Source organism: Colletotrichum tamarilloi (genome assembly GCF_030869305.1).
Source record: "Colletotrichum tamarilloi strain Tom-12 chromosome Unknown Scaffold_28.1, whole genome shotgun sequence".
NCBI classification, from domain to species: Eukaryota; Fungi; Ascomycota; class Sordariomycetes; order Glomerellales; family Glomerellaceae; genus Colletotrichum; species Colletotrichum tamarilloi.
This window is the reverse complement of record NW_026849411.1, coordinates 30,728-40,518: the sequence shown is the minus strand read 5'-3', so window position 1 is coordinate 40,518 and position 9,791 is coordinate 30,728. Positions and strand designations below refer to the sequence as shown.

Genomic DNA, 9,791 nt, shown 5'->3' with positions numbered 1-9,791 from the left:
TACGAGGTTGCCAAGCTGGTCATGTTATATCCCAATCGTCATGATGAATCGTCATAATCGTTGCAGAATGTCCCGATCGGTAATCGTATAAGCCGGGAAAGGCAAGCTCGTATAGCTCTGTCTTCCACCTCTCAGAGAAAGCCACGGCATTTCCATGTTCGGCCTATCATCGTTCAGGTGAGATTAGCAGCCTGGCCTGGGAACCGGCGGGCTGGTAAGGCACGGAGACATTGTGTCATCTCGGGCACAGGTAAGATTGCTACCTAACAGCTATGAGATGTCTTGATTAGGCCGGTAAGTCACCGTTAGATCAACACCTGAGACACGGTTGCGTGTTCCGGGGCATTGGTAAGGCCCTGTGGACCTAGGGTCTCTCGGGAATGTGCAAGTGTTGCCAATTCTACACATGTCGTACACATTCTCAATGGTCCATTACTAGCCTCGATGTCTGTGATATTGACTTATCCCACCCGAATCGACGAGCAAGAGCAATCATAGGGCGTCATAATACAACATGTGTAACATAGAGAGCACGAGCCTAGTCGACCTGGATCGAAATCGACTAGTAAATCTTCTGGATCGTTGTTCAGTCGAAAGAAGCGCCAAACTCAACTTTCTCTACACGTGTGGATTACATCACCCAACTCAATTTTCACGTTTTCCATACCATGCAAGACGCAAGTAATCTGTCAAAGAAAGGTAAACTGAACTGACTCGAGGCTTTCCTCACAGCACGCTGAACATTCTCCGATGTAAAGCCGGTATAGGCTCCTCCCTCGCTATAGACCAGCTTCTCTCCACGGGTAGTTTCAAAACCCGACTTACTGGCCAAATCATTCTACCAACTAACTTCGCTGATTTTCTCTTCACTAGGAATTTGCTATGTCTAGTGACTTCTACAAACAACATTGTTGTCTAGGGCTTCGGCAAGCGGCAAGCCATGAAAGGAGACTCTGGCTCAGCAGGAGTATGCCCGATTTGGCCTCGCTCAAGTAAAAAAGCTCCGACAACATGATCTCCGACAGTCAGAAACTAGTCTACCCATTGTAAGCTCTCAACCTTTTGCTGACCGGGGAATTGAAGTTTGGCATTCGCGAGTTTCACTGTCAGGACGACCTCGGGAACCTGCCCCTACGGGTTCCACTTTTACCGGTAATTGGCTCTACACGATTGGTAGATCTTCGTTCACCGTCAAAATGACGGTAAGTATACCCCGAGCCACCCAAACAGCTCGGACTCGCACACACAACTAGATTGATTAGCGATCCGCGGATCGCTTTGGGCAGCTGTCTCGGGAAGCTTTTTCTTGGCACAGAGCAATTGAATCCAAACACCACACTTCGTAAATCGTCAAACCACCCGAGCCTAGAAGTTGGAGGCTGCCTTAAAATGTAAATCGTCCAATTCCTCGCGAGTGATGTGTGATGAATTGGTAGTCTTCCCGCATCCCTTTGCCACAATTTATCCCGTCAGTCAGTGCCCCTCATATTACACTCGTTGCAATGGACTTCTATCAGAGACTGAGGAGTTCACTGGACTCGATTGCGTCTCACGGAGCTGAGCTTCTCCGTCAATCAGACAATGGATCGATTGCGGCCAGTCCTTTCGAGGACAAGTCGAAGGCTGTTCATAATCCTCGCAAAAAGCTCATGGAGTCGGCAATGAAACTTCTCCAACTGGCGACTATGCCTGAAGAGTACCTTGACCACCTGGCCAATGAGGTAAGCATCTATACCATCCTTTGCGATTAACATTCGCAACTAACAATTACTTTTCACAGTACCAAGAGTTAACTTGCGTCCGATGGCTTGTGGATCTCGATGTCCTACAACACCTCCCTCAAGACGGCTCGATTGCATACGCGGTGTTGGCAGCCAAAGCGGGCGTTCCCGAGAAGCACCTCAAAGGTGTTGCTCGGATGGCTGTGCTCAACGGTTTCCTGGAAGAGCCTACATCCGGCCACGTCTCACACAGCCGGTCGTCGGCCTTGCTTGTTCGCGACGAGAATTTCATGAGCTGGGCCCGCTGGATGATGAACTACTCGATGCCAGTCGCGTACAAGTTCCCTGAAGCAACTCGCCGCTGGGGCGACACGGACGCCAAGAATCAGACAGCTTTCAACGTTGCCGAGAATACTACAGATCCCTTCTTTGACCACATTCGAAAGAACCCAGACCTCACATCTGTGTTTTCGAGCTATATGCGCAATGTCACAGCCTCCCGGCCTTGGAGCTTAGCGCATGCCGTAGAGTGTTTCGACTGGGCCTCGCTGCCAGAGGGCGCAAAGGTTGTCGATGTGGGCGGTTCTCACGGCCAGCTCGCGGTCCACGTTGCCTCCAAATTCCCACATTTGAAGTACATTGTGCAAGATCTGCCAGAGACAGTTGCGACTGCTCAGCGGGCATTTGATGCCGACACTAGCATCGATCCGGCAGTCAAATCGCACATCCAGTTCATGTCTTCGGACTTTTTCAAGCCTCAAACAGTTTTGGATGCCCACGTCTACTTCCTTCGCATGATCATCCACGACTGGCCTGATAGAGATGCTCGCATTATTTTGCAAAATCTTCGGACTGCACTCGAGGCAAACCCTAAAGCCCGCATCGTGATCATGGACACAATTCTCCCGCCCCCAGGATCAACAACTCTCCAGCACGAGCAGCAGCTGAGAGTTCGAGATCTCATGATGATGCAGGTCTTCAACGCTAGAGAGCGAGAGTTAGAAAACTGGAAGAATCTGCTCAATGACGTGGGGATGGAGATCGAACACTCGCGTCAGCCTGACGACAGTGTCATGGGGCTTTTGACCGTCCAACTTCAGTCTTCCGCACCCGGCAGCCCGAACGACTTCATCCAAATCAAGAAACCCATTATGCCGGCGACGGAAAGCCGGCCAGTCCTGATCATGGGCGCTGGCATCAGCGGTCTGTGCTTGGCCCAGGCACTGAAAAAGCACAACGTTCCCTTCCGGGTATTCGAAAGGGATCCCGCGGTTGATTCGCGGCCCCAAGGATACCGCCTCAAGCTTCGCAGAGACGCTGCCGTCGCACTGGCCGAGAGTTTGCCCGAGGAAGTCTATCAGACTTTTCAGACATCATGCGCCACCCTGGCTATCGGGGAAACCGACTTTAACCCATTTACCGGTCTGGTGGTCAACAGTCGCTCTGGCGGTGGGTTGAGCGGAAAACTTGGCCTTCACCCCAGCTACTGCGTTGACAGAGCTGCTTTCCGCACTGCTCTGATGACGGGTATTGAGGACCGAATCCAGTTCAGCAAAGAGCTGTCATCCTACAAGGCAGATGTTGATCAAGGCGTTGTTACCGTTACTTTCAAGGATGGTGAAACAGTAGAAGGCCGATTCCTTGTTGGTGCAGACGGCCTGCACTCAGTTGTGCGTCGCAATCTCGTTCCCAGCCACAAAATCAGGGACACTGGAGCTGCCTGTATCTACGGGAAAACTCCAATGACACCTGAGATCCTAGAGAAGTTCCCCGAGAAGGGCATGAGATGGATGACCATCGTGTCTGACCAAACACCGATGCTGCAATCCTGCATCATCGGAGATGCGCCGGTGACTTTGCTTTTGGAGCCAATCCGTTTCAGCGAGGTGAGCCGGTCGCAGCATCAGCTTCCCGCAGATTACATTTACTGGGCTCTCATTGGCCCCGAAGCTCGATTCCGTCTAGACGGAGAGACGTCGACGTCCAAGGTCAGCAGCTCAACCTCTGCACAAGCGGCGGCCGAGGCAGCTCGTCTGAGTTTGTCCATCACGCAAGAGTGGCATTCCTCCATTCGGTCAGTCTTTGAACAACAGGATACGAGGCAAGCGACTCTGATTCGCGTCGTGTCTTCTGTGCCTAACGTCCCCTCATGGTCACCGTCTGCCATGGCGACCCTGCTCGGGGATGCTATTCATCCCATGAGTCCCTGTGGCGGGGTCGGAGCGCAGACGGCAATTTGCGATGCTTCCAGTCTTGCGAAGACAATTGCCGCGGCCCAGGGATCCCCTACAGCTGAGGATATTGGGGCGTTTGAGGAGGGAATGAGGAAACGTGCTCAACGAAGCATTTTGCAGAGTGAAGTCGGTTCGAAGAAGATGTTTGGACTTCGCTCTTTGGAAGATTGTGACGCCTGGACAGGCTTCTAAGACCTCAGACCCACAGATTGATAGTGAGAGAGATTAGTAGATTCAAGCATGATTAGCGGTTTCCTCCACTATTCTCAACAGTGATCGTGGCGCAAACATCACTCATATGAAGCGCTTCAGAGTCACGAAAGGTCTGCCGAGCTGTACCCTGGGATCAAGAGTCATGTCCCGAGCTGTGATGCAGCGTCAGAAAGCAAATAGGCACCACATCGGCAGGTCGGCACCTGAAGGCGGCATCAACTGTTCACACTCGCGATCTTGAACTCATAGTTCAGCACTGTCAAGGCATAATGTTGTGGCAATGTCTGCATTATCAGTGATTGGTTCGCTTATCCACGCGGAATAGTTGAGTTGTTGTGCAAATTATGGTTAGGAGTTCGCACAATTTTGACTTCGAGTACAGACACTACATACGTACTGCTCATTTCGGACTGTTAAGGGCTCTACGTATTTTAGATTGTCTAGAAACATCCGGAGCTGAAAAAGCTGAGAAGCTTCCCACCAGCACAACGTTCAATAATAAAGACGACTGCTTGACACATTCATCAGATGTCAAAATATTTCTAGATAAGGTGGTCAGCGGCCAACCTTGATTTTCTTGTACCAATATTCTGAACGAACTCGCAATCATGATGAATGAAGTGAATGCTAAGTGCGCTGATGGAAATCAGGATCATTGAGTAAAGAACGAATAGACAAATTCATCAAAGGAAGCCGGCAACTTCACTTCGATGAAGAGAATCCCGAGACCCGACATCAACACCGACGTAGACTCCGAGATGGGTAATTGCATAAACGTAATCGGGTTTCAACTCAAGACACTGGGTTTACGAATACCGTTCTGTTACAAAGATCCGTCTGAACGTTGTTAACTGGGCCGGCGTCTTTGATTCCGGCGATTAAGACGTGTCCCGCTATCGCAAACTCTATTTAATAAGCTTTGGTTAGCAAATGGCGCCCTAAATGGCTCCACTCATGACAGCAGAAACGGTCGGTGATCATTTACCCCATGTCCAAGCTTGTTCCAACCTCCCGTCCGGCATGATCTAAGGAAAACGGAGTCTTCCTCCGGGGCTTTCTGTCAGCCTTGGCGTCTGGAACCTTCACAGGGCGTTGCACCAGATCGACTTCTTGAATGACACCTGAAGACGCCCGGCTCGCGGTGAAGCAACTCGGGAAGCCGGCATTGTGTAAAGGACGATGCGGTGAGTTTCGATAGTGCGGGTTGACATTCAGTCTTAAATGGTTCTGATTAAAAGAACATCAACCGCCATGCCTGGAGTTACATCATACCGTGCACATTTCCCATATTACTCTCAAATCAGAAGCCTGTGCTTTTGTCATCAGATCAATCTCAGTTGATATCACCTCGCCCGCCAATCATCAAGATGCCTAGCCGTATTATCGAAAACGAGCTCACCGAGCTTGTCGCAATCCTGTCATCAGCTTCGGCTGAGCTGAATAAGTTTCTTTCCAATCGCGGTCTTGAAAAGCTCTCCACCGAAGCCGCCGCACCCAGCCTCGAACTCACTCCCGAAAACGTGCCCTATTTCCAAGCAAAGACATCAATCGTCGATGCCGCAGAACGTGTTGTTCGTCTGGCTCGCGGACCCAGAGACACACTCATCACTCTGAGCTTTGAGCACTGCGCCACAGCTTCTCTCCAAATTGCCCTCAAGTACAAGCTAGCCAGCCATATCCCACTGGGAGGAAGTATAACATACGCAGCCGTTTCTGAGGCAGTCGGCAAGCCCGAGGTCACACCGGCCCTCGTCGAGCGCATTCTCCAGCACACGTCTTCCTATGGCTTGTTCGAGGCCCAGCCAGGCGGCACCGTCGCCCACAACGCCATGTCTGCGCTTCTCGTGACAGACCCTGACCTGGAAGCATGGATGGATCTGAGTGCCACCATTGCTTATCCGGCCGGCGCTTCTGTCCCCAAAGCGCTGCAAAGCTACGGCTACAGTATGGAGGCGAACGAGTCTGCCTACGGAGTCTCCATTGGCAGAAAGATTTCTCAGTTCCAGCGCTTCCGCGAAGCAGACGGTCAGCAGCTGCACGATATGTTTGCCCGCGCCATGCGCGGCATTGCGGTTGGCGGTGCGTACGACCTTCGTCACGCTGTTGACGGCGGATACCCGTGGCACTTGCTGGAAAAAGACCACATCCGTCTCATTGTTGATGTTGGTGGTGGCCCTGGCCACATTTCAATGGCTCTGGCCAAGAAGTACCCAAAGCTCCATTTCGAGGTGCAAGACTTGCCGGAGACCGTCGAAGTCGGGGCCAAGTCCTGCCCTGAGGAGTTAAAGGGCCGCGTCACTTTCCGTCCCCACGACTTCATGAAGCCTCAGCCTGAGCACAAGGTTGCTGATGGAGAAGGCATTGCCTACTTCTGCCGTTTTATCCTTCACGACTGGAGCGACAAGTACGCTCAGAACATTCTTCAGAGTCTGGCGTCATCTCTGAGACCCCAGGACCGTATTATTATCAACGATGTCGTGGTCCCTGAACCGGGACAAGAGAGCCGTGAGAGAGAACGTCGCATGCAGTCAGTTCCACCCCTCATTTGTCATAGCCTGACAGAACTCGTATTGACAAGCTTTAGTGATCGGGACCTGCTGATGTTGATGAACCTTAATGGTCGCGAACGTACAAGAACTGCGTTCGAGAACCTCTGCAGTGCGGTGACGCCTAAGCTCCAAGTGAAGACAGTATTCCGCCCTGAGCTCGGGGAACTTTCTCTCATTGACATAAGTTTGGCGTGAGTCAGTGAAGTGGGGGGGGGTTCTGTTTTTTTGAGGATCATCATGCCTATAAATCTTCCGTAACGACAGATAAATCATTGCTTCGCTGGGACGTTGACCGAGAGGTTCGTATAGCTGAAAGGGGTTATTTTCGCACTTATTAGGGTCCCATGTATTATACAAGGAGGCAATCCAGGGTTCAATCTGGATACATAAGTAAGACCTTAGGAACATGGAATCGAAGAGATGGTTTTTTATTATTGTCCAAATATCGTCAAGGCCGTAATGTATTGCTTGATGCTTTCACCCCTTTCTCTTGGTAAGCCTAAAAGCTGGGTATCTCTAACGCTGGTATCCTAGAAATACTGTGCCTAATAGCGGGTATATCTAATTCGCTGCTGTGCCTAAAAGCCAGTAAATGCTGCTAATGCCTGAAAGCTGGTTTGATACCAACGTAAGATGTGACACCTAATTCTACACTTCTGGTGTTTCGCTTCAATGTGACGGACCGGAAAGTTACACAAAGTACCTGTAAAGTAGTAAAATTACCCAAAACCCCATGTCCTATCCAACACCCGGATGTTGCAGACAAATGAAAGTTAAGAAAATCAAATGGAAAAAAATTGAATACGAAAATCATGTACGTTTGATACTGTTTGCCTTGAATGTTATTCTCTCAAGTTCCTCCTGGAGTGCCTGGTGGTGTTGGTCGATAACACTAGACATGCGTCCCTTGGTGACGGGGAAAGATATCGAACAGGTGGTTGCATCGGGACAAGACGGTGTAGACGGCAACGAGTTATGCCTGGCCGCCGAAGGGTGCCAGTGGCGCAACCTCTTGATAAGAGGATCGACGTGTTCGCGGACGTGCGTCAGGACCAAGTGCGCGGCAACAAGTCGCTGCGCCTCATTATCCAGACAGTAACTTCCGACGAACGAGGTGGTGATGGCTATGCGCCCAAAGAGCGAAAACTGTGATTGGTCCATATCTTGGGACGAACCGTCGTCACCAAGGATCGCCGCGTACCAGCCCAGGGCCTTGTAAACGGCCAGGTACACCAAAACAAGCACTTCTTGTCGCATGAAACAGCGGCAGTCGAGGAGATTGTTGAGCCTGCGGAGGATCTCCCGATTGTGCGATAAGACGGTGCCCATCTCGCGGGGGGTGTCGTCGAGGAGGCGCTCAAGGTGGGACGTGCACGTCGGGTCCTTGACGGCAGTGAGGCAACCTTGCGCAAGGACATGAAAGTCGGAGACAATTTCCAGGACCTCCATGGTGCAGTCGTGGATCTTGCTGTGACGAGAGAGACCGTCGTCTGAGTACGTGCTGGAGCTGCTGCGAGCTGAGTCGACTGTGCCGGAACGTCTCATTGATGCATCCATGGACTGTTGCATTTTGTGATCCAGAGGCTGGTCGAAAAAGGAAGTTCTGTCGTATTCCTGTGTCATAGGAGTCGGCATAGCCGCAGATGAGTGTTTTGTCGAAGCAGCAGACAAGTCGTTCAGAGTCATTGGAACCCCAAAGTCCGCAGTGGCGTCAAAGCAAAGACTCTGGTCCAAGAGGTTGTCAGAATCTGAGGTGCCTTCCAGCAGCCACATCATCTCATCCTGGAGGTCGGTATGGTGTTCCGAAGGCTGCTCTGACATACGGCGTTCTTGTTGCTGCTGCTGTTGTGGGATCTGAGAAACGGTCGAGGCATTGGACGTGGTCAGGGCTGGGCCATCTCTCATGACAAGTGATATCGTTGCCTGGGTATCCGACAACGAGCTTGGCGAGGCAAGAACGCGAGGGCGCTCACCGGTCCGCATTGACATGCTGTAAGCACACTCGAGACCCTTTGTCTCGCAGCGTTGGCATTTTGGGCGCTGTTTACCGCAACGAATCTTTTGAGAGCTGCAGGCGTTGCAGGACTTGCGGACCTTTCTTCTCTTGCGGTTGAAAACAAGGGAGATATCTTCTCTGGGTGCTTGCGTCGACATTGCCTTGTTCAACCAGTTTAGGAATGAAGATCCGGTCTTCTTGGAATAAGGCTGCACACTAAGCTTAATTGTTGTCTCCCAAGCAGAGAAGTCTTGGCCGGCAGTTCTTGGAGATATATAGACGTCAAGACGAGAAAGTAAGTTGTGAACTGCAGATGCTTAATGTCTCTTTAACAGGCAAGAACGGGTGTGTATGATGAGCTTAGATAGGGGAAAGACAGAGCTAAAGAAGCAGAGAACGCGAGTTCATCGTCATTACACATTTAGTCTTCTGCTGAAGTTGGCGAGTATACGGAGCTTAAGTAGAGTATCTCCCTAATACTGCATCACGACGGAGGTCTTCGTCTCGAGCCAAGTCCTTGCTCGGATGGAAAGTTAGTTAGACGTAAGTTTGCGAGACGTCGGAAGCCAGCGGGGCGATAGCCTTTGCCAAAAGCCATCACTGAAGCCCGTAGCAATTTAATAGATAACCCAGCGTTTTGCACGATCGAGGAGATCGAGATTGTATTCAACTGACAAGTGCTCAGGTCCTCGCGGGGTTGTTTACTTCCAGCCTCCCAAACGAAGCATTATGAAGCTCTTCTCACGGACTCTCTTCGCGAGAATATCTGCCAAGCATCAAGAAGCATTCTGGTGCCCACAAGCACCCGTAAGTCTAGACCCCGCCCCCGGACAACTGGAGTACTCCGTCTTGGGTCGGGCCAATTCCGTTTCCTCTATAATGAGCTATAATGAGCAAGGCTGATATAGGGTGCCCCGTTGTATTATGGAAGGTGCCGACATGTTGGAACCAGACCCCCCGAGGGTGTGGCGGGTGTAGGATCGACTGGGCTGACTTCTCAATTAGGGAACCAGTGACAACGGTGAGAGAGCCATTCGCCCAGTCTTTCTCCTCTCAAGTGAGTTCCCGGTGTTCCGTC

The 9,791-nt window shown here is 51.2% G+C and overlaps 3 protein-coding genes across 3 annotated transcripts; 2 read left to right on the top strand and 1 right to left on the bottom strand.

Annotated features, from left to right (window-relative positions):
• Positions 1 to 940: 940 nt before the first annotated feature.
• On the top strand, positions 941 to 4,147 carry CTAM01_08166 (O-methyltransferase; the record flags this gene model as incomplete). The annotated part of the gene is made up of 4 exons (XM_060524187.1): positions 941 to 967; positions 1,026 to 1,202; positions 1,437 to 1,721; positions 1,781 to 4,147. 4 exons carry the CDS (start codon positions 941 to 943, stop codon positions 4,145 to 4,147), a joined length of 2,856 nt encoding a protein of 951 aa, XP_060381030.1.
• Positions 4,148 to 5,535: 1,388 nt separating this feature from the next.
• Positions 5,536 to 6,912, top strand: CTAM01_08165 (O-methyltransferase; the record flags this gene model as incomplete). The annotated part of the gene is made up of 1 exon (XM_060524186.1): positions 5,536 to 6,912. The coding sequence occupies one exon, from the start codon at positions 5,536 to 5,538 to the stop codon at positions 6,910 to 6,912; it is 1,377 nt and encodes a 458-aa protein (XP_060381029.1).
• Positions 6,913 to 7,527: 615 nt separating this feature from the next.
• Positions 7,528 to 8,871, bottom strand: CTAM01_08164 (zinc finger transcription factor; the record flags this gene model as incomplete). The annotated part of the gene is made up of 1 exon (XM_060524185.1): positions 7,528 to 8,871. One exon carries the CDS (start codon positions 8,869 to 8,871, stop codon positions 7,528 to 7,530), a length of 1,344 nt encoding a protein of 447 aa, XP_060381028.1.
• Between the last annotated feature and the right edge of the window lie 920 nt (positions 8,872 to 9,791).